The 26,344-nt window shown below is 37.6% G+C and overlaps 1 protein-coding gene across 1 annotated transcript; it reads left to right on the plus strand.

Annotated features, from left to right (window-relative positions):
* On the plus strand, positions 1–25,769 carry LOC141910118 (uncharacterized). The gene is made up of 2 exons (XM_074800832.1): positions 1–7; positions 25,201–25,769. Exon 2 carries the CDS (start codon positions 25,203–25,205, stop codon positions 25,590–25,592), a length of 390 nt encoding a protein of 129 aa, XP_074656933.1. The 5' UTR covers positions 1–7; positions 25,201–25,202; the 3' UTR covers positions 25,593–25,769.
* Positions 25,770–26,344: the final 575 nt, after the last annotated feature.

Genomic DNA, 26,344 nt, shown 5'->3' on the forward strand with positions numbered 1-26,344 from the left:
TATAAAGGTAAGTAGATCGTACTTTATTGGATTCGTAATTTCACGCTACTGTGAAAGGTACTGTGCTGTTTAAATAGAAAGTAAAGTTTTCCCTACTGGTGTATATATAGTAGCTTTATCTGGTAAATAAGAAAACAGGTAGAAAGTACTGTGTAGGTTTTATGATTTCATTAGAAACGATTTTATCAGAAATCTTATCACGGATTTTCGCTACTTAGTTTCATATTAGATTCATCCGGTAAATGAATAAACAGCATTCGCTAATGCGTAGTTTTCAACTTTTGGATACTTGACATGAACATGGACTCTAAAATCTAGTTTTAGAGTTCATGATATGATTAAGGTCTAAGTGAAGGATATTTTCCTTTAATGACAAACGCGATGTAGTGTGGGCCGGTTTTAGGAAGATGGTTTTCACAAAAGCATTAATTCCTAAGCCAATCTCAAATTTGCTGAAAAGGAGTCCGAAATGTTTCTTTGAGCATTTATGCCACGTTTTGGAGATAAACAATAGATACGAGTTAAATCTTTTTTTTTTTGTTAAACTGGGTCCAGTATCAATATTCTTACCGTGCAGGTTTCGTTCATGGAGATTGAAGTTAACCCCCGGGTTAAAGTTGATAAATAAAGTCTTTGAAACCTGGCCTCGGGTTTTATGCATATACAAGTTCATTATTAGAATGGTCATAAAGTTGTCATAAGCCTCGACAGTGAGGATGCTTGGGCCTTTAAATTGATAAGTTATCTTTCTTATTTCACCAGTCGTCCGGCGATTTATTTTACAGTATTCTGTATTTCTTATTAGAACAACTAATTCTTTAGATTTTACTTTCATTTGTCGCGTATGATTTTCTATTTTGGGGATTTTTATGTTTTAAGATGTTATGAATGGTGTGATTTTCATTATGTTTGTTGCTGAAATATTATAGCCGGGATTGGTGAAGGGAAATAAATGCAGTCACTAATATTATATGACTCTAGTCACCGATACAGTATGCAAAAGGTATGGAGACAATTAAAATTTGACGCTCCAGGTATAGAATTTATTAACACCTTGGTGCGGTTTGCAAATAAAACAATGCATAGATTTTTCAGACAAATGGAGTTTCCAATCTTTTACGACCATAAAACTTCAATTCCAGTAGAATCTATCGGGTTTTTACATGCATTTATTGTACTATCTCTGCCCTATGGATTTAATATGATTGTACAAAAAGAATAATGAAAGGTATGTGATGCTACGAAGTACGTCGGAAATGTTTCATTGAGTCAGTAGTTCATTCGACGTTTCGACAATAGCGCGATACAGTGGAACCTCGTTATAACGAACTTCACGGGGTCAGAAACAATCTCCGTGTTGTAAGGATGATATAAATAGCCACGCTTAAGCATAAAACGAGTTCGAAATTTTTCCTTGAACTTATGGTTATTTGACGTTTCGACTATATTTTAACTATGATATTCAAGAATACAAGTGTTGTATCAAAATCATGAAAAGACTGATGAAGCAACGAGATGTGATATAAACTAGGGGTAATACACAACGTTTAAAGTGTCTGAAAGTTCCTTAAGCGTGAACTTTTACCCCAATAGCCATCTTCAAAAAAAAAAAAACGGAAAGGTCGGAACGTAGAATGAAATTATAAGGAAACATCTACATCAGTATGCTTTAGGAATGCTAGTTTTATGACAATATCAAAATTCCACATCTGGTTTAAAGTCATCACTGTATCTATTTCAAAACCTTAACAAACAATTATCTTATATCTAAATCTGTCAGGTGCGTATAGCCCCTGTATTACCCAACTATATGCGTCGGATGCTTCCCTTATTAGTCGTGTCGGATTCTTAGACATCATCCTAGGCTGGCGAAGAATGGCCGTTAACACGCGAAATATCCCTACATTTTTAATTACAATTATTCTCGGCAATTGATGATTGTGGCGCTACATCACTGATACTGTAATTCAGTTTGGTGTTTGGTTTATGTATACATTGATATGGGTAGGGGTATCTCGTGATGAGCTACGTCAGATCAGGGAGGTGGGAGTGAACTCCCACCTCCCTGGTCAGATATAAGCCGCGTTCACACGAAAACTAGTTAGATCGGTCTAAATGGGTCCGCATCTCGTCCGGTCCTAATTTAGACCGGACCAAAGTTTGGTCACATCGTTTTGACATGCGTTTATAAAATAGCTTTTCACCGGGCCCACAAGATGTCGCCATCTGCTAAATGATTAACTGGGCCTGGATGAAGTCTCGCTTTCAGATTCCAAGTAGAGCAAGACATTTTTCATTTGACCAATTCGATCCTCTTTAAGGTTTATTAGATATTTTTGCGAATTCGATTACATTCTATCACGCTGAAACTGTATGTGTCGATTAAACACGGTTCAAAACACGGAAGTAAAACGGATGATGATCGCGACATACGAATACTAATACGTGTGTTTGCCCGTTTGAACGCTTTGTCCGGATCAAATTTAGTCCGGTCTAAATTTCATCGTGTGAACGCGCCTATATGTTCTAGTTATCAACACAAAGCGAAATAAATCACAGGGTTCTAACGGGTTTTGAAAGTCATAAAAAGTTTGGAAAAATTGGTCATTTTTTCGAGGACCTTGAAAGCTTTGCTTTTTTCTCAATAGCTATTGAAAAGTTATAGAAAATCAGAAATAGACCCGAAAAAATGTTCCTTCTATTTCGAATTTTTGGCTATACGCTTAAATGACACTTACAACTTTGATAAAAGCAGGGAATAGTCACATTCCAAATAACACATTGTTCATAGAAAGTACACATTTGATACAAAATCGTTAAGAAAACACTTTGTCTTGGAAATTGGCAGCTGTTTACTATGAGTGGGCCTTCATTGCCTACTTGTTCTAGGTTGGCGATAAATAACTTATGGAACATTCGTAATCTGGGTATGGAAAATGAAACCAGCGAGAACCCTGTCTCCATATTTATTCATTCTTTTTCGATCGTTTGTATTTAGTTGCAATGCGAACGTTAGATACTAAAATTTATTTATAAAATTATATTCAAGATTAAGAGCGGATATGCCACTACCGAAGTATCGGTTGACAGATAGAAACTAGTATGAAACAATGTCAATTATTATCCTCTTGCATCAATCTCTTTCGGGGCGGTATGGAATTCTAAATCCACGCGCTAAAAGCATTTCATCATATCGAATGATATGACCTTAACTATAAATTTACCACCGATTTATAATTCATAATAGAAAAATCGGAAGGCATTGAATGCAAGAACTCAAAACAAACGATGCTTAATTAGTTATTCGGGTATTTAACGTTGCACAGCCATTTCAGTCTAAATCTTCTCCTAAATCTTCTCTTAAAACTGGTCTCAAGTTGTTGGATTCGCTACAGAATTAAGATTAGCTTAGACTGTTCATAAGTTCATATAATGGTTATAGTAAAAACTAATGAGCTTAGACTCGTCATAAGTTGTTAGATTGGTCAACCAAAATGAGCTTAGCCTGGTCTTAAGTTTTTATAGAACCAAATTGTGTTGCGACTGGTCTGAAGTTGTTAGATTGGCTATAGAACCAAATTGAGCTCAGGCTGATCTTTATTTATTAGATCGGATATATAACCAATCGGTTATAGAACAAAAATAAGCTTAGACAATGGCTTGTTAGATTAGCTATTCAGTATGGAACAATATATCCGAAAATAACGGCCCAATTTTTTAAATTGGAAAATATGTTAAAGCTATTGATTCAAAAATCTTCCAACTGTTGGCATTAACTCTGTAATTGAGGTAAATTCAGGAAGGAAAAACATCAGAAGGAACAATACTTCGTTGAAGTGTGTTCTTTAGGACTAACTCGCATTCTACCTCAGACATGGCAAACTTACGCTTTTGGCTTACTCGGACAAAGACGAAGTCATTTTCTTGCTTGCTAACGTATTGTCCGAACTTAACGTAGGCTAAGTCCAATGTTACTACGGTCAAAATATATTTTCAAGAATATAATTTTGTTTTTAAAATGGCTCATATAATTGAGTTGAAATATCACTACCTGTATAGTTTTTCTCCCTAATTGTGGCATTGTTAGGGACCAGTCACTTTAGGAAAACCATGGTTCTATGTCATTCGGCACAATATTTGTGGGGGCGAATTCAAAGGAAATGTATTTGATAAATCGAAATAGGTCGATAGCCCCTGGAGACCTTCAGGTGTTAATATGAGCACACGGCCAAATTACCAAAGAGCATTGTCGGTGTTAGGTGGGTCTACTGGGTTTCACTTGGTGGGAATCGAGACTGAACCTTATTAACTGTGAAATTATTAAGCAAATACTTGCAGTGATTGCAATTGTTCAATGGTCGCAGCGAATATGTTATGCGTTAATCCTAGATAGGCTTAAGCCGTAATGATGTATGCCCACATGAGTTTTATAACTCATGTTGAGCCTACAACGCTACTCTGGCAATCGAGGATTCAACTTATCGTGAGCGATGATCCATCAGGTATCGTGGATTCCAATTATGGTGAGCGATGATCCACCAGGTATCGCTAGTAGTAACTCGGTCGTTCGCATTCGATTTCTTATGCTTTAAAGTCAAAATCGAATGAACATCTCTGTATAAATCAGCTAATGAAACGATACCAATCAATGAGTGAAAAAATGAATTCAATGTTATATTTGGTGGGTTCTGCGATTATGTATGGTTTCGGGAGCCTGTAAGTCTGCTTTAAGAGTAAAGACCGGGGTTGCTTCTGGGATGTTTTTTTTTGTGATAGCCGATTTTTCAGTCCTCACTGATTTGATTTATTGTTTCGATTTCCGTGATTTTTGGTGTTTCGCGGATAAGATCATCTGTGCCAGCGGCGTGCATAGCTACAACTGGTTAGTTTTCGTCGATAGCTACAGGGCCATGGTAGCTACAGAACTGGCTGGTGAATACAGGGATGGCTGGCTGGTAGCCACAGGGATGGTTAGAAGATAATCGATTATTTCACTCAAAATTTTGAAAAGGGTGGGTAGGCAATTATATTTAATTCTGAAAATGATTATTTGAAACGACGGTCGGACCCGCGAAACAGGGTTTTCTTTCGGTGTGGCCTCAGTGTAGTTGTTTACTATTTAACATTCGAAGGCCGTTCATTTATATTTCTTTCTATAACACATGTGGACAACAATGGCTTCCCAATCAAGTGAAGGTATCAAGGCTACGTGGAGGTAGTCAGTCGAAATAATTACACGGCTACTAAGTATAGAAGTGCTGCACGTGAGGCCATAATTTGTTTGCCCGTCAGTGCTGAAGACATGCCGTACATAACAACAAACGATAATCAAGGGATTTACAAATTTCGAGGGTCTGTCATGTAAGTCACTAATTGTTAATATCCCAAGCCTTGAGAACCTACCGTTCGAAATCCGGTATACCTCTCCTTCCATTATGTCATTTAAGCAAACTATTTCGTCAGGTTATGCAATAGATAATATGAATTATCCTATATGCATATCAGATTGTCTGTATTTTACTGGGGTCAGTCCAACGAAGAAAATTAAAGATTAGTTGCTTATGGCAACCTTCAGATTTTTATTGTGTAAAATTGATGTGAAACTGGTCCTTGCTGGTGCTGCTTTTAAATCCCTGTCACTTACGACACTTCACTTTGACCAACAATAGAGGGTGCTGCACTTTGACGGTATTGTTTTTCTGGCCGTCAGTGCCGGAGTATTCACATACGTAAACAAAGTTTGTAAATTAGTTTTCTAGTTTCATTAACTATAACTCATAACCACCAACTAATTACTATCGATGCTATATTGTAATTAACTATTTTGTACATGTATATGCATATTGTGTATCGTAAGTCTCTAAGAGGCTGTCTTAGTAAAAACGTAACACGTAAATATAGGGCATATAAATAAAAGCTAATCAGGAGTTTTAAAAACTTTTTAAGGCATGTCTCGGGCACTGGTTGGCTAAAAATGCCGCCATGCGCTACGTGCACGACCTCTATACTGTGATTCATTTGGTCGATGACTAACAGCCTGGTTCTACGTTTGCCGTGGTATATTGTATTGTATGTATATACCCTAACGGTCTCTTCTTGTGCTCGTTTTTGTTTGTTTGTTTGTTTTTTGTGTTCTTTGTATTACACTTTCTATATTTTGTACTGTGTATTGCTTTAATTATTGTACTTCTTCTACCGATGATGTTATGTAACATTAAGGAACAATTAAGTTATTGAATTGAATTAGTATAAACAATCAATAAGACATTCTACGAATATTGACGAACAATACGAAACCGCAAAATCGATGAAGCCGCTCATTTTCGGACGAGCGCCAGTAATATACATTACAACTTCGTCGAAAATATCGCTGATGTTGATTTCCTTTATTTAAGAAAAATCGCATTACGCCGAAATTAATATCGCATCGTATTTCGTTCGTTTCCGATATAGATTTCCAAAAACGGCTTAGTTTTGATCGTGGTAGTAAATAAATTATACGCGCTAGACGCTGGTTATAATCATTCCCCAGAGATTGCGATCGATAACACCGCGACGTCGTTACAGGTAAATCTCAAACGCTCGACTTCGACTATTGAGATGTTTAAAAAGAATTTCCGTGTAATGTAAAATAAGGATGGGCACGAGATACCGGATTGATATGGCCATTGTTTGAATAACGAGTCAAAGATTCTTCCTGAAGATGAAATTTATCAAATTCTATACTACATCCAGTCTAAACTTGGTTAGTTCGTAGTAGTTTGGATGACCGGTTGTCTTAAATCTTAAAACTGGTATTGAGTTGTTGGATTTGATATAGAACCAGACTAAGCTTCTGGTCTTAAGTTATTTGATTGGCTATGGAACCAAAATGATCTTAGACTGGTCTTTAGGTTTTATATTGACTTGAACCAAATGAGCTTACACAATTTTAAGTTATTGGAATGGGTAATATGATGCAGGAGAAATATAATGATATGAATTGATACGCAGTGTGACGTGGGATCAAATACGTATTAACATTGAACGCATTGATCAGAAACTGTCGATAGTTGCGCCATATCGTTTACACCATTTGACTTCTGATTAGCGCTACTGAGTCTACTATCATTCTCTTTTAAAGCATATTACTTCATGCCTTATAAACCGCTAATTTTCTACCTACTCACCTAACATGCCCCTCCCTGAATATGATAAATAACGATAATATCTGTATTGTCATAGTTGATGACACAAATATATGCTATGAACGAATGAATAATAAGTTTCAACGTAATTATAAATGCTATACGTGAGAGCTGAATTATTGAAGATTAGATTTGCAGCATTCATAATACTAATCTTAAAATAACGTTTATGCTGATGGTATTGCTATGTAATACAGTAAGTCGAATACACAACTAAAAAATCCCTGTAGGTAAAAATCTATTCTACACCAGTTAACACGGCTCCTCTATGAATCTTTTCATGTTGAATATGTAAAAGATTTGCTTTATTTTAATTGTACTACCTTATCATCTCTACATGACTGTAATTCGTTCAATTATAATCACCGAAAACATAATAAACAATAATTACTTTTAAGTACGTATCTGTGATGATTTTTACTTGAATCTGAAATTTTTGTCCCCGCCAAAAATTATCTTTATGTATTTAATGTGTTATGTATATGTGTTGTATCTGAAGAAATTGACTCTTTTTATATGATGAACAGAAAATGATAATTAACCCTCCAGCGGCATTCTGTCTTCGACGCGGCGCCCTTGCTGGTCCACCTTACAGCCAAACATTTTTAGATTACTACTCAATTTACTCTTTGTAACTCAACAAATACATTGTATTGTATTGCATCCCCTTTGTAAATCTATTCATTGGGGCGGGGAGTATTATCAGGTGCGGATAATTCTCCCGGAGATTTTCTTAAATGTATAATCATTGCTAGAATCTTACAGGAGAATTGCTATTAATTCGAAAACTATAGTTATCAAGGTGATTCGTGACTTGCTAGTAAACTTATTTCCTATATTCATAAGTACGTGGTAAAATTTGATCTATCTGTAAATAGATAACATCATGAACATAACAATAAGTATCATCGTTATAATAAAACTTTGATACATAATGATACAGGTACTGGGGCGGCTAGCCATAAGCCAAAAGATAGGTATTAAAAGCTGATCCAAACTGCTTGGAATTGTCTATATATTTTTCTAACTATCATGTAAAAAACATTTAAAAAGGCCACACTTGAAAAAAGATCGGATGCGATAGTTAGGTTTTCTAAACATCATGCATTTTGCAGCATGCTTAAAGTTACCTATGTCGTCTATTAGCCGAGCTACTTCCTGCTTGGTAACGTATTAATCCCCAGCCAGAAGTGTTAATTGCTTCATCAATAAACCGGCGGTCGCTAATTAACCAGTGTCGGTCATTTACGTGTAACCGTTGCGACATCGTAGGTTGTTTCTCACTCGAGCTCACAACTTCACCGCGAGCGAATCCTCAATATACAACATACTAACTACGAAAAAGACAGGTTGCTGCTGATTTACACACAAATTTCATTGATGGGTAAGAACTTGTTTTACGAATACACATAGACGATTTGAATGGACCCAGTTCAACTGTGCTGCGCTTATATTTGAACCAGAGTGAACTCATCGATAATGAAGCTAATTTCAAATCAGAGTTCCCTCTAACTCACAACTCAAGAGCTGGATCCATTTCTTTTTTTCATTTCATTCATTGTAACTTTGTACGAAGAGCAGTAAACAAATCTCGCACATCTGTGCACTAAAAAATGTCAATTATGATTAAAAGTTGATAAGCTTTTTAGAGGGATAGATTTATTTAGGTTCAAAAGCTAAGTTCAGGAATTAACATACTTAGACAGTAATCATGGGCGTATGCAGCAAGGGTGTTGTAGTAGTCGCATATTCTAAAAAGTTCTGTTCTTAAGGCAATACCGAGAAGAAAATATTGAGGTATTTTTCGTTATCACTCCTATATCATTTCACCAAAACTGTATTTAGATTTTATCAGATAGATAGCTAGTGTTTCATCCAGATACTTGAAATACGCCTTGATCTAAACACGGAGCTGGTGCATGTACCAAGGAGGATCCAAAGCATCGCCAGAACGTTGTTTTTTCCTAATGACAGGAGCGTGATAGATCTAAAAAAGGGCAAATTAATTTTCCGCATACTGCAAACTGCACAAATTGACAGGCATGTTGAGAACCTTTCATAATCTTGTTACTTGTTTACGTGCATGGAGTATAAGTTAGGATCAGACGACTTTTAAATGACGACCTATACGTAGAGGAATTATTCAGCTACTGTAACCAAGAATACGAATCCGATGATATTTGATAAGTTTTAAAAATCCAGCTCGAATTTCATTGAAAATGAACTAATTTTTACTGCGGATAGACAGGTAAAAATAAACAGAATAAAACGCAGCGTATTGCAACCGGCGGGTGAGTGCCGGTACCGAATAAAAATTTAGGAGAGTTAACCCGCCGGTTAAGTCGACACCAGTTTAGAAAATCGTCCGATGATGTTTAACCACCGGCAAACTCTATCCAACTTCCAACTTGCAAACATTCGTAGTTTATTGTAAAGTAAGGTGCAGAGCATCTCGTATCCAGTATGTGGGGGTATACCGATGAAGTGTATTTAGCTTCATATGTGGCCTAATTTTCCGATGACATGCTTTTGAAGTTATGAAATTTTAATCATATACCGACGGAATTGTTGACGTGAAATATTCGATATAAAATCTATATCTAGATATATGATGAGTTGCATGCAGAGTAACCGTGTGTACCTGGTGTCAAATCGGTAAGCGTAAACAAGGGTAGTACTTTGGTGGTTAACACGATTTCATTTGAAGTACAAGTTTTCACTACCAGTGCATATAGTAGCTTCATCAGGTGAATAGGAACCGCGCTCACATTATGGTCAACTTCCATGAAACATAAGTAACGAGACGAGTAGTACTGTATAGGTTAACTATTTATTTGACGCACGAGCTTTCGTTTCTGATGAATAGAAGTTTCATCAGGTGAATGAGTTCCATGAAACATAGTTACTATAACAAATACAAAGGTAATGGAAAAGTTTTCAACAATAATTTTTTCCGATCCGATTTTGAGTCACACGGGCTTAATGGGCTATATTTTATATATTTCGAATATCATCACGAATGTTATATATATTCATTAAATGGTACTTGCCACAGTTAATTCACATTTCCGAGCTCGAAATATTCTATCTTACAAAACGAAAAGAACGAGTCGATATACTAGGGCTTGCGACAAGGATAAAATTGTCCAAAAGTGCAAAGAAAAATATAATTACTGTTATTAATACTTAGAACGACGTTTGAGTCGTGGTGGCAGATGGTAGGCGTCGCATCGCTCGTCGACATAAGCCAGCCTTAAGACGTGCTGTCTGATTAGGTTGTACGACCCAAATTTGACTCGTGTGTCTGATTCGGGCCAAATCATCACCGTGTGATCGCGGCTTCAATTAAATTCTAATCGTTTGGCGTAATCGCGGTTGTTGGTAACATCATTTACTTAATGCCGACAACAATTCAAACGTTTCCATTTTAAGGTTACATTTATTCGTGTAACTCCACCTGGACACATTCTTCTTGTAGACGCTTTCACTGATAATATTTATCTCTAAGTTCGGCGATTTATGACGTCGTTAGCCGATCTCGTTCAGATACGTAGAAGATACGTAATAATAATCATGATGATATTGCTAATAATGCTAATAATAATATATACGTTATTCTTTAGAAGCCATAAATGCAATTTTAATTCGGAACATAATTTCAACACATCGCATGCGACATCAAAACGTCATGGCGTGTACTATCATGGCGTCATAAACAATCACGATAGCGGTGTCCAGAATTCCGGTAGCTAGTGGTCGCAATATTCTAATTTCTTTTATTAATGGCTGGCATGAGAAGAGTTGGGTAACTTTTGATAACAATTGTGAGTCGCACGTTGAGAAATGACATGTGCTTCAGTAAACCTCACTTACTTCAAAAATAAGATTTGATCAAATAAACTGATTTCAAATTTCTGACTCACAACACTGTAAAACGATTTTAAGAATCCAATGTCATTGTTTTAAGTAAAGATTTGACAAAGCAGATGATAGTAGTTTTTCAAGTCCTGTTAAAGCAAAAATTCCTTTATTATATTTCTCCAGCTGCGGTATCCCAGGACATTCTCACAACGTCGACAATGCTTAGGTTTTAATTTTGATTCACTACGTAGGTAGATCGATGAGGCTTTTTGCGGATAGTGGATTTAATGCGCAGTTCCACAAAGTTTCGGTCATCTTACGTTCTTCTTAACTTAATCCTGACGAAACACTCTGAGTCCGCGTTGTAACGCTAATACGGTTTAACGAGTCCGAAAGGTTTTCTTCGGCTGCAGTTAATTCAACGTTTCGGCTATTATCCTAATAGTCATCTTCAGGGTCACTGAGTTTACAAAAATATGAGACTTTTGTATTCCTGAACATGACTATCAAGCCTGGTTTTCGCCCGGGAAAACCAGCCTTTAGGCTATTGTATAGATATAGATATAGTTATTAAACACAGCAATGGCTACATTTGCCCTTTTAGAAAAATACTGCTTAAGCTAGCAGTAAAAGGCAGATAAATGTAAGATTAAGCATGTCAACGCTTTTTTCCATTTTCGTATAAACGCAAAGCTAATTACAATCCCATTTTGACGAAGTCATTGGAAATGAGACAGCGGCGTTAAGTTACTAATCGTAATTTACATTATAAAACTGGATCAGTTCGTAGACATGAATAGTTAAATACCTATTTAAACCTTTTGACAGAGCAATTAACAAAACGAGTTTTCACAATTGAAGATAGATTTCGTATTTTTTTTTCATTTAATCTTAAATTAGTTATCACTGGATCTTAATGGGGAACTGCAACACCGGCTATTCCGCCAGACGGCGGGACGAGAATTGATGACCGTAGTATACAAAACGCATAAATCTAACCGTTTTTATATTACCTCCTCGATCGGATCGCCGAGTTGCTCACTGAACAACGATAAATAGGGCGGTGGAAACTATGAGAACAGCTACGTAGCAACTCAATCTGTGACGTCCCATTTCAACAAAATAGCCAATGTGCCTTAAATTAACAAAAAAATCAGTTCATTATCAATCATAAACTTTGGCTAAACAAAAAATGATACCTTGTTTCTCCGCAACGGCCGGGTCATTTTTGTAAAATATGATGAAATTTGTAAACAGTTCATTTCTATAGCGGCCGGGTCTGTTATGGTAAAATTGATCACGATTTGAAAAAAAGTAATGTATAGAGTAGATAGGTGGCCGGCCGTGTCAACTTTTAAGCTCAGCAGAGCGGAGAAACAAGGTATCATATTTTTTTAGCCTTTGATCTGCATTTTCTAGGCTCCGAATCCATATACATTTTACACGGGACCATCCGAATATACGCTGAATTTACTCAGTAATTGGTAAGCTCTTCATCAATGATTAAGAGAAAAGTACGGTTTTAACTGAAATGTAGAAGAAATTGAAGTGCCTGGCAGATCCTCATTAAAGGAATCACGATTGCAAGAGTGGCGTTGGCAGTTCTTCGCTATAACAGCATAGCTATAAAAGTTTGACAGAGCTGGAATTTCCATCGCAATTGGAAATACCATTCGTTATGTTAAAAAGCAAGTTTCAGTCACTGGTTCTCATCGAGTGCAGCAAATACGATGTACTCTCGCATCGGTAGGTTCTGATCGGCTGCCAATTCCTTTTAGATCGCTGCTTTCTTCCTCAGGAACGCGTCGACCGACTAAATCAACCACCGCGTTGTTTCCTTCCGGTCGCAATATTGCGAAGAGACTGCTGTAGATCAAGTTCTACAGTTGTTAGAGTTAGAATTAATTCCTAGTTGATATCGGTTCAAATCTATACGAGTCAAAACCGTGGAACTGGATCCAAAACCACACTTAAACCATGGTTTTGGATTCTGTTCCACATTTGTAAATTAGAGTTTATTCCGAGTTGAGATTAGTTCATTTCCAAATAAGTTAACTGTGAGTCATATCTTATCAGTGTTTCGGTTTGTTGTGAGTTTGAGTTCACGCTGCAGGTTTAAATTCAATTTGTTTCAAATCTTTACCCAGGATTCAGTTCTACAGTGAGCTTAGCTTTGGCGCGGAATTAGAAATCCTCATTTCAACTCCGAAGTAATCGCAATTATCATAAAACGTACGTTATTTTACCTCACAAAAGCGTCGGTATTGTGTATAGGCAAGAACAGCAATTTCATTGGTGATTAGACCAACGCGGTGCCTCATGATAGCGGGTTATTCGCGTGTTGAAACCTATGTTATACCTGGTACCGAACATGCCGCGGTTACGTGTCATGCCACTTGTGCGGACGACCATAAAACACACGCAGAACTTTCGTACTTTAAGAGTTTATTACTTATATCAAAAATCTAAAAGAGGAAACGGTCAGTTTAAATTCAGACACATTATTTGAATTTTGGGTCTTTAGATTGTCTCAGAATGAGTCTGAGAAGAAGAACTTTCGAAAATCTCCGAATGCGATGAGAGGGGTACATCCCCCTCCCGCTCTCTCTTTGTTCGTTCCTGCCCGTTTTTTTTTCGGCCGAAAACGAAGCCGAGCGCGCTTCGGCAGGTAAGGATATTATTGAGATGGGCGCCCCCTCTTTCCTAGAATCCCGGATCCGCCCCTGTGAATTGTAGAACTGAATCCTACCTTATTAATATCAACACTTGTGACAGAATTGACTAGTGGTTGGCATCAAATGTGGCGAATTTGGCGATCGGGGATCCAAGTTCGGTGATAATACGTATCTAGCACGTGTGATTTGTGCGAGTTGATTCCCCGAATAGCTATAGAAAATTCGTGTCCCATCGAAAGTGATTATTCGGCGACAAACCGGTCTGAGCTCCAATTCGTCTTATTATGCCAACCTTCGTCTCCCGAATTCAATCTAAGCGCAACATGCGGCGAACGATTCGTCGATGAAATTCGCCTGGTCTGTCACGCTGTCTATTTCGCTTTCGGGTTTGAGCGAAAATTCACGTGAAAATGGCACCTCGCCGGTACAGCGTCATTCGCACAATATCACTCGATTATAAGCATTGCAGCCGACCGTTCACATGAAATCAAGCGAAATAATTTTCACAAAAACAATTTATCATTTCGTCATGCAGTAATATTATCGGCAAGTTCTGTTTCTTGTTTATTCGCTCTGTGATTCGCTGTACGTTTCCTTAAGCGTAAGCGAGGGGATTGTGCCAAATGCTATACAGGTGTTTTGCGCAGCCTTAAGCGTAATATCAAGAACTGCACTGACCTATGTTCGATTTACTTTATTCTGGAGATTTAAAATACGTACACATCTGAATAGCCAAAAGCTTTCTATTTTTGAGATAAGGATCCAGTTCCACAGCTTATTCTAACTCGTAGTCAACTCTTTCATCTATGGAAATGGATCCCGACATTCAGAGTTATCAGTACACTGCTGATGAATCGCTAATGAAATAATCATTACTCTAACTTTTAAACGAATTTAAGAATTAGCAAAAAATGAATTAAATCCGATATGAACAAAAGATCAATCATCTTCTTCACCGATGTAAAATCTCATACTCTGTACTGATATAACTTTTAGTCCTTCGTCAAATGTAAGTCTCTAATGATGCAGCCGATGACCCACGATGCCCACGGGCACGGATAGCATAACATTTTTATATTCTAAATGACCGGAAGAAAATGAATTGCAAAGCCTGAAGCTCTCGCTAGTAAAACATCCAAGGACGAATTTTGGAGGCCTATGGTATCAAAGTGGATGTGACTTCATTTTTGACATTTACTTATCGATCCGGCAACATATTCTAGACTCAAGGGCGGAGAAGTAAATAATATCCTTGGTCATTGGGTTTCCAGACGTTAGTTAGAGTCTTTTTTACGGCCGTATAAATGGGATGGATCATTCCGAAATAGAAAATGGATCATTCCGAAATAGAAGTCTGTTTGAATAGGAACGAATCGATGAGCCGATGTGAACCTGGATCAGGCACCATGAATGGATTTTTATACGAAATCTAGAATACCTTTTTAGTCGCTTGGAGACGCTATATCGAATGAACCATCAGTTGCAGATAGACAGAACATGATACAGTCGGTCCCTTAAAATCGCTGCCTGTTTCAGGTGTGTTCAGTATCGCGAACGTTAAATCAATAGATGCATATTTCTCCGTGGTATGTTATATGCCTTAATCCGGAATTTACGCACATCCGGAAATTATGCTCTACCATGTGATAACGAAAAATAATACGTCATTGAGAGACCTGATTGAATATCTGTTCAAAATGTTTCCAAGGGTCCCTTGATATAGATTTTTGGTTTTGTGGTTCATATTCAATCAGAAATGCCTCATGTGAAGTTCTGAAAAGTGGGTGACCAGTTTTTGAAATTGTGTGATAAAATGTATAATATGTTGTGTTTCTAGTTCATGTTCAATTAAAGATAACTCACGTGACGTTCTGAACACATGTGAGGTGTATGCGATTAGTTTTTGAAATTGTGACGATAAACGTCTAACGTCTGGTCTTTGTAGTTCAATTTAAGTGACCCAGGTAATGTTCTGAAACATGTGAAGAGTGGATAATTAGTTTTGGAAATTGCACTGATAAAAAGTCTAATGTCTCATCATTTCAATCAGAAATGTCTCTGGTGAAGTCTGGACACGAGTTAAGTGTGGGCGGTCAGTCTTAGGTAGTGCGCTGATGAAATGTCTAATTTCCGGCTACTATTGTTCACTGAAAATATATTTACTGAAAAAGGTTACAGTAGAGGAATAAAATGGCAGGTTTTTAAACCTTAAGCTCCCCGCACAAAGTGCGCAGCGCAGTTTTCGGCTCGTGTGCCGGTGATTTTTTGACGCGCATTTTGCCATTCGCCAAATATATACGTTTCATATTTTCGACGCAGCGCAAAGTACGCTCTAGTGTGCGGGCAACTCAACGCATTTTGCGCTGCTTTCATCGTCAATGCGCATGCGTCATTACTCAAAAACTGATGAACGTTGATTTATGACATGAATATCACTTTCTGAATGCTTTCATCCCGATGTTGATGTAATTAGAACAGAAAAATGACTTCATATTCAAATAGATTTGGCAAAGACAAAAAAAAGTCGCGTTTTAATGGTGCAGATATGTAATTAAATTTACAGCGCATTTCTGGCTCGTGTTCGGGAGCCTATATTCTGCGCTACGTAAATGAGTACGCAGCGCAAAATGCGCTCGTGTGCGGGTGCCTTAGCGATTTAGGTTGTGATGTTGTGACTTTTCTTTTATCAGATTCCGTCATTTGGCCTATGCTCAATTTGGTAAGCAACTAATTGCGTAGGCTGATATGACAATGCGTCGACATAAAAACCCATCAATTTTCTCGAAAGCTTCTACTAATTGATCATTCTGTGATAGTACTGGTACTACCTATTAAGCTGGTGACTCCCCGTTCAAAAAACGTGTAGATTCCAATTATCGAAAAATGGCGAGTTGTAGGAAGTCTCGATTTAATTCGATTCACTCGATCCTTTCAAATTTCGCGTTCTATTCAAAGCGAATAATCTTCTTTCAGTTTGATGGGCGCTTGAAGTGTTGCGTCTTTTCTATCGCATGGAGAATAAGCGAAAAGAAAAGATCGGTATTCGAGTATGAAAGGCGGTATCACGCGCCTCGGTGAACATCGTCTAAATAGGTAGCTTTTCAATTCGAAAGTGATGCGTCTAGTCGATGTAAAGGATACCGCTTGGAGATTAAATTACAATTAGATTATAGAGTTTCCGCGAGATCTTTTTAATTAGGTTGTCGGGGAGTCGGAGTAATCGGGTTGATCACGTTTTTTATTAATTAGTTTATTAGCGTGTCGGTTTTTTAAGCCCAGATTTTCGACGAATCTTTCAAACAACAAGAACTTTAAACTTAGCTTAGCTTGATCGATATCCCTTATTTGAGTAAGTCCAGAATCAGATGTTGGTTAGAATTGAATAGTAGTTTTGTTGACTGTCAACCGCTGTACCGGCTTTCCCTCTTGACTCGAGTCTTAAGATATCTTAAGAATCTGAACTATCTATTCTTGAAATACTTGCCGACATAGTAGTAAACACTAACAAAAAAATTAAAGTTTTTACGTATATCTTAAATAACGTATTCACGAATTCGAAATTTGAAAAAAAACAAAAAAACGCGATGATTGGATTCAAATTTAATGTGGAGAATTTTGAGAAAATGCGTGTATGTTTCCATAGTTTTTGCTTCGTGGCTTGATGGATACGGTGTAGACTCATTAATGAAAGGTGGTGGGTTCGAATCACGCTGAACACAAGCTTTTCGGTCACGGCATATATCAGTATTTCCCGACTCACTGATGTAGGCGAATCGCACGGCGAATGATTCGCCGCAGAAATTCGCCTAGTCGGTCTCAAGCTTTAAGATCCTATGAAGTTAAAAAAACATTAAAATTGGAAATGAACCACTAATCTAACTGAGGCAATTTCAACTCGCAATGGAACTGAATCCTGCCTTCCAAGATTTTTATAATCGGTGAAGCTCGTGCGTTTGTATAACTACATGTACGGGGCTAACTAATCCAATTAACCTATTTGTAATTGAAATGAGACTCTATTAATTCGTGTGGAGAATGTGGGCCCATATCCGCAGTGTATACCATTGGTAACCATCGGATGATACAAGCTGATTCCGTGTTGTAAAGATAATATGAAATCCAACACTGAATAAAACTAGTCTCATATGTTTCCTTCAGCTGATAATGAGTACTCTACTGTCGTTTGTGGCAATCGTTGATTCCACTTTTGGCAAGCGGTTTCTAGAATTCAAGATGTAATCTAAATCTATCAATTATTCTCAAATTCCACGAATGATTAACGAATTGCGCTATATATGTGAACCTTAAAATCAATTTGAGTTTATCAAGGGACGTGGTTTGCCTAATTTCTAATTTGGGATGCTAAAAATCAAGATGAAAATTCATTGAAAATCAACTAGACTTGGACGAAATCGTCGTAATGAGACGCACGTCATCCAGCGGGATATCTGGTGGCGTGGGACTTCTCATTTATTCGCCGTTTCAACATCGGTTAATACACGTAATTAGTTACTGCGAAGAGTCACGGAAATCACAATCATCGGATCAAGGTTTTCTTACCTTCTAACATTATCGTTTAAAAAGGTATAATGGCCGTTAGATCATTCGCCCGCTGTTTTAAGAAATTGCGTTCCATGTAACATTAGGCAGGCATTCAGTTGGATTAATGCGGATTTTTAAGCGTGCTTTCAAACTTATCTTAAGAAATAAGTTATATGTAATGATAAGTTAAGTATAATGAAATTATAATGATATTAATTGGGGATTTTTTAGTGTTGGATTATTCAACATCAGTGACACAAGTTTATCTTAGAATCACCAGTTTATTACAACCAACCAAACGCGGGGAAAACGTTCTGCGAACGACACAGCCTTTTATGTAGTGACTTTCCACCTCGATCTATTCACTATACCGCTGTGAGTTTAAATATGATTTGAAAACGGTAAACTTTGACAGCATCACAGGTTTTCGGCTCGGAGGTATCCTATCAATTATTTAATCATCTACATTACAACCTATATACGTAAATATTGATGAAATAACTATTATCATCACTATACCAATTGCCCCCATATTCATTACTCGGTCTTATCAAAGTATCTACGGTTGACCAAATTTTATCGAATAGCATAATTGTGGCCTCGGCTCAATTTATTTCGTTCACATTTCTGGATTGGATTAAGATAGAAACAAAGTAAGAATATCGATGAACTCTCAGCTGATTATTAACTTATTTATGATATCACTCATTCATGACTTAATGCAACTAAGCGCGCTAGTGAAGTTATAAACATTGATATCGTCTTCCTGATAATTCAACTTAAATTAATGCTCATCTCATTCAAAAAATGATCATAAATCAGAAATGATCTTTAAAAAATTCAGAAAGTTCTTAATTAGTGCTAAAATGCCTTAAAGTGCACGACTGAATTGTATATATAATATTATAAAAAGGGCAGGCTACAAAATGTCCAAAAAGTCCTACGAAGGGCATTTTCATACTGCTTTTTGGATATGTGCTACACCCTGGATTTGGGAATGGATCTGCCCTTCTGTATAAACTCGAATATAGTATAGCCAAATTAGTCAAATTTGACCCGTGCCTAATTAGAGTGCGCTCCAAGCAGACCACTCACTCGATACTAAACAATGCTAAAACAAATAAAAGCGAAGCGAGTCATTTCCGGAACCAGTTGCAATTCAAACGCACCATTCATCCCGTGCTAAAGTTTATCCCCAGCCTTGTCCGCCGTTTCTTGTCGCGCCAGATTGGTACCCATGTGAACAGTTGTTCCGCGCAAACATTGGCACGAACCAAAAACGCTCGTGTGATCGCGGCTTATGAATACATATATATTACTCTTACTGAAGCTGTCGTATGATTAACACTTCATTATTTCATCCTCAGATGTAACAGATTTTCCTTGTCAGTAGATGCCAATTGATTAACGCATTCGCCACCAAATCAACGCGTATTGTGTTGTTTCCACTACTTAAGCATAGAGGCTCAAGTCTATTATACCATTAAATAGTTCCAGTTGGGACTAATCGCATCGGACAGGTATTTGAAATTAATCCGCCAATATTGGACTGATTTTAATCGTCGATGATTTTACTCGTCGAAAATGTCTACAATCTTGTTTCAAATATTCCCCTCTGTAGAGTTGTAGTAAAATCGTTAGACAATCAGGATTGTATAGTATAGTATAGTATAGTTGTAGACATTGTCGACGAGTAAAATCGGGGTGGATATAGAGTCTAAGAAAGGGTGCATCCCCAAAATTGAGTATATCCCTGTAATCAAAAACCCCTCCATGAGAAAGCTCATCGGAAAACATCAACTGATCTGCCAAAATACAGTGAACAAGCTTAATCAAGTTGATTAGTTAAAAGAAACATGGAAACGGTAACAACACCAATAAAGCCAATCGCGATATCAATGGTTCCATGCGAGATTCTTCAAAAGGTTCTGACTACTTATCATTCAAAAGAAAGATCCACATGAAGCCTGCCAATGGATAAAAGAGTAATGTTCACGAATTCTAGAAACATGGCTCACATTTTTCAAATATATTTGTTAGTTTCTTACTATTTAAACGACAACAATTTTACAATCATACTTATGATTAGCGGTGGTCAGGCGATTGTGCTTATGTGTGTATATTTTGACCTAAGATTGATTTTATGTCCATAACTACTGTGCAACTATATTGAATTTGCGACCCTTGCACGATCATAGTTCTGGTTTTCATTGAATTCCGGCGCTGGCGTTAGTGTCTTGGCTATAGATATGCGGGTGACCTAAATTTGCATTAGGGACGGACTGCAGGATAGATTATCTTGATCAATGCAACATCAGATGAAAACACAGTTGGCAAAAAAACTCCCCAATGAGAACAATTGCATGACCCCCAATAAAACCCCCAAACATATCTCAGGCCTAATGCAAAAATGAATCATAACATCAGTTGCAGTACCTATCTTTTTCCCATCAATTAACACTGTTCTCTGCGGTACCGAGTTCTGTTACCTGTGGACCCCAAGTTTCCGAGGGGGACAGGCAAAATCCAATTTCCCGAAATTCCACGCCTACCGGCCCAAGAGCGCATACTGCGTATTCATTACGTGTATCATGAAACAAATCGAAAATCGGGAAACTTTGTCACGGGCGCTCGGCCTGTGTGTCTGGTATCAAAATGGAAGAGAATAGCCGTGGTTTCCTTGAATCAAGTCAAGTCGTATACCAATTTCAAGATAACGATTACCCGTGGCTTCCACCCGAGAAGCAACATTATCAATTCAATCAAACCCGTCTTTGGACGGGTGATTTGCTAGTATTGATAATAATGTCTTTATTTTCAGACAATATTCTCGTATGGCATGTAAAAATATAAGTAATACGTACATATAAGACGGATTTACACATACATACATACATACACACATACCCTCCGTATCATGTGTTGTATTAGTGCTGGAGCTGTGTTAACCTGATGCAAAATCAGTAATTAAGTGATTACATATGAAAATTAGATTAGATAAACTAGATTGATTAAAGTGATTTGAAATATATTTGACTCGTTTCGATACTATTCAGGGCCCAGTTCCATAGTCGGAACTTAAGTCCCAAAGTGGTCTTAAATCTTAAGACTGGTCTTTAGTTGTTCGATTGGCTATCGAACTAAGTTGGTCTTAGACTGGTCTTAAGCCGAAGCCATGACTATGCAACCGGCCCAAGGGGTTTCTCATAAATTTGGCAACTTTATATGTGTTTGGGGTGAATAGTGACATTAGTCTTGGAATGTGAATTTGCGACCATCGAAAAACCAAGTCTAATTTGACTTGAGTATGAGTACTGGCAAAAATAATAAAGCTCTTTATGTATTTTTGGCACTGGGAATAACTATCCTGGTAGATCCTTCGTACCGGTAGATCTCACGTCTGCGTACATGATATCTTGCGAAGCGGAATACCAGCAGTGTGAACACGCACCACAAACGGGTACCTTAATATTATGGTGCAGAATAGACATAACGATTGCGTGACTTATCACAGCCACAAATATGGGTGTAATTTAATCATACAAGTACTCCTCGGGTTGAGAGACTTGTTGAGAGCTTTTTAATCATATTGCTGCGCCCACCCTGAACAGACGAAATCAATGAATGTCACTTTTTCGTATTTGACGTAAACTAAACGTCATCTTTTACCTACTTCATATCGGTGACGTCTAATTTGTCTTGTCGGGTTTCCCCTATTTCCTAAGCTAAAGGCTGCCCGGCCATTCCTCCAGAAATCACGCTGATCCGTTAATTATATTTTTAGCAATGGTCGCTCAACGTTTTTTGAATTTTTTCAAGACGATGTTTTGAGGCATATCCTGGCTAGCTATTTCTACGTGCATCATTGTCTTGCTATGAACTAGAGACTGCCGGTTCAATAATAATCAGTTAAGATTTGATGTATATGACTCATTTTAACTCAAGGCTTTCTCTGACTAAAGTTCGTGTATTGTAATTTTCAATTTTTATTCTTGATAAGAATCTTTTGTAATGTGTCGATAATGTTCCACGTCTGAGTCTGACTAATTTTCTGTCCCAAAATAGGTATGATTTCCCATCTTATCTATTTGATATAAGGTTTTCCGTTGATTGGTGTGTCCCTTTACACTCCATCACACCTGCCGGGTAAAGGGATACCGGTGTCCCAGTGAAGCTGTTTATATGATAGAATCATCAGGTTCAAATTTGGTCAGTCAAACATCCCACGAAACGCCAGTGCACGTGCATATTATGTACACGCCATCTACTGCCAATTTCAGGAATATACTGGGGTTTTTAGGATTTATATTCGGGTGAAATGAGACCCTGGATCCGAATAAAATTGTTATCTTTACCATAAGAAACCATTCCTCCGTGTACACGCCAAGTTTTATGACCGAACAACGAATAGATTTCGTTCGCACAAACTGGTTATAAAAGACGACAGTTCCCCCTTTATAGTATAGATTAACATAGAACGTATATGATGCTATATTCACAATGTCTATCATTGTTTGGTTGTATATGTATTATTGAAGGAGTCATTCAGTTTACCCGGAAGCCACTACTACGCAGAGTTCAGATTTAATTTATTGCTCCAGAAATTATACAATTTTTTCGAGCACAGGATACAAAAAATAAACAATTTACAGTTATTCAATCAAGGTTACTCCAGTTACATTTATAATGTACAGTGACAGTTTCTTCTTCTATACGTATCATTATACACGCAATTAAAACGTGTGTGCACAGCGATGACTAGTAGCAAAAATCATTTACCCGATAAAGCTATTTATCATACACCAGTTGTGAAAGCTCTCTTGGTTTCTAACGATTTCGGGTAACCTTTTATGGCAAATACAGAATTTTTGTCCACCCAGTTTAATGTACTAAATGAATTCGGCGAAAAATTACATACTAAATCACGTGATTATTCTAAACGGCGAATCAGTGTCCGCACTGAAACCGCCTAAAATGTGTCACCCCATGGTCTCCAGAATATTATCGCTGGCGAATTATACGACGAACGATTCGCCGAATAAATTTCGCCTTCTCTATCACGGGCTTAAGCCAGAAAAACATATTTCTTTTGACTCCCGGCGTGGCATGATATAAACAATATTACAAAGTTTTTGCGGAGATATCGATGATACATCGAAGTTCGAGTAGACATCGGCAATATCCTGTCCGCGCTCGCTTAACACGAAACACTAAAACAATAACTCGATATTCTTTAAGAGCGCCATAAATATTAGAAGGAACGCTTAATTTGATGTGTTCGCGTTGTAATGAAATAGCGCAAGTGATCATCCAGCGATACAGTCAATGTTTGTTACATTGAATCCATGCCGTACGTAATTTCATTCGAAAATTTATGGCAAGTGATTGCATAAACGCCGGAAATTAGTCGTAATTTCAAATTATGGTGCGTGCTTCTATGTATAATCGATAAAAACGTACCTTTAATCACGATTATTTGTTGCTACAAGCGCAAGTGCTCCATAGTTTTAATGAGAAAAGTCAATGGAGAAACAAAAGTATCTGTATGACAGGGAAAGGCGTTGTTTTTCCATTGACATTACTTATTTACGGGAAGAAGCTACTCCATGTGGCAAAAGCTCGTGAGATCCGCTATCCTACGCAGTACTCACTCCGCCCGTTTACTCATATTTTACCCGGTGAAGCTCTATTCACTAACAAAAGCTCATGATTTCTTACAAAATCGGTTAATCTACAGAATACTACTTGTTTTGACGTTCATTGATTTGATACCAGGTTAACACGGTTCCTATACAACTATGACCTATAAATGCAGTCAAATTAGTTTAAGTCTTCGTGCGAAAAGTTGTAACATTAGTGAAGTTGTCTTTTTTGAGTCGCTATGTATATTTTACATTTGCAATCCGATTCACTGTCAAAATGTGAGTGATTTTTTGGTTAAATCGTCACATTACTGAAAGTCGTCTCTATTTTAAAGTCAATTTGTATTTCCAATTTAACTTACTACTTGTAGGGGTAAGTTGACATTGTGAAAAGACGTCACATCATTGAACTCGTATCTTTTTTGAGTCTGAATTTGAAATGCCAACTCACAATTCACTATGTATGTGTTAGTCGTCATTTGGATGTCATCGCATTGCTGGAGTCCCAATTCGTATTTCCAAATTAATTTACTGTTTGTGTAGATCGTCATTAGTTGCCAACATAATGATTGTCCAAACTACGACGACTTGAATTTCACTAGGAGTTAGATTTCGTTACAAAAAAATTTCTATTCTACATTCTCAATGCGTTGTGCAGTTTTTACTTTGATAACGAATAAGTTAGAAGAAACGTTGAGCTAATTGAAATAAGTGCCTTTGCACGAGGGTAAGGCAGTTATACCGTCATTACTCTATAGCCGTGAGGCATATTTTATTAAATTCTAGAACAAGAAAGAACCACGCTTGGTTGTGTATTCGTTTGTTCTCTTCGGGTATTTCTGCATTTGAAAACGTGATTAAACACAGAAGACCCTTACGCACTTTTTTAAAGAATGTACAAAATATATGGTGTATCAGATAGGTGGGTGTAGAAAACTTTCTTGTTTCACACCAATGTGAGTTAGGTGGAAAAAAAACACATTGAAACCCAATTTTCGCAAAACTTTTCTTTCTGAAGATACTGTGCATGCTGTTTCATTTTACGCATTCGATTTCTATATCATAGAGAATTGATCTCTATATTAAAAGGATCTGACGTGTTCTAACAGATTGGCAAATTTCTTTTAGCATTCTCAATGCGTTTTAAGTCATAATTGAAATGAGAGGGATTTTACAAACGAAAAGGATTAGGTGGAAAAATGTAATAACAATAATCAAGGAGGTTTCTGAATTGGCAGGAAACCCTTATGATAGACTCAATATTAACAATGGTTTTTTCGTTTAATTTTTCAGGTATGTATAGCAAAAACAGAGTGCTTACTTCACTGACAGCTGCCGCATGCATTTTACTGATGTGTCTCGTCTCGGGCGAATCGAAGCCCGTCGCCGGGGAATTCTTCGAGTTGCTACCCCCGGAATTCAAAGCCGGCTCGTCTGGGAATGGTCCGTCTCCGGACTTGTACCGCCAGGTGGCGCTTCTAGCTAAAGTCCTATTGAACGACAACAAACTGCGGAAGTCGAATAACGATGACGTAAAACGGTCAGACGGTAGTTTATCAATTGTCGGTTCGCTAGATGCCTTGGCGGACATGATTTCAGCGCAAGAAGCCAAGAAACTGCAAAATCAGTTAAAAGCAAACAAAATGAGATTGATGAGATTGGGCAAGCGAAACATCGGCGAGTAGCTGCAGAGAGCAAGTGCACTGCTCTTCATTAGGTCTGGAATTCGGATATTTTAAGCGATTTGGATATTATGGTTTTTCAAGTACAAAAAAAGTTCTAAACGCAATATTATAACGAGATATTTAAGAATAGACTAACGGATGGACTGGAAAGAATTGATGAACAAATTGAACACGCTTTATTTTAATCGCTTTTTGTATTACCATTTCGATAAGAAATACAATTCGTATCATGATCCTTTTTATTATTATAATCGTTTTGTCGGGAGCGAAATAAACGATTGAAGATTAACCTCATTATATAACTCAATGTCATTGTACCGTCTAAGATATTCTAAGTTAAGTTGTGGGGGTGATGCACAGAGCTGCGATCTGAACGAACGGAACCGCGTTCACACTGGTGCTAAATGGGTACTTGCCAAATTTGGGCTACAAGCCCCTGCAAATGATTGTATGTGTATATTTTCTGGTTCTGGAAGTGACTTACCTCACTTTCCACGGCGTCGTTTAGATAGCGTTCAGCATCGAGTGAGCGATATGCGTGTGTACGCGCAATTTATTTTGATTTGGCTCGGGTCTGATCCAGACCCGAGCCAAATCACGTCTCCGCGCGATTGCGGCTGTAGACTCCCCCTTACCCGGTACCGGGCAAATCGGTAAACCGCTCTCAAGCTGGAGCGAGTTTTGCTATGATTGTTTTGGAAAAGACTTCCTTCGCCCTGATTCTGATCACGATAAGCGGTCAACCCTACCAA

Source organism: Tubulanus polymorphus, chromosome 8, assembly GCF_964204645.1.
Source record: "Tubulanus polymorphus chromosome 8, tnTubPoly1.2, whole genome shotgun sequence".
Lineage (NCBI taxonomy): Eukaryota > Metazoa > Nemertea > Palaeonemertea > Tubulaniformes > Tubulanidae > Tubulanus > Tubulanus polymorphus.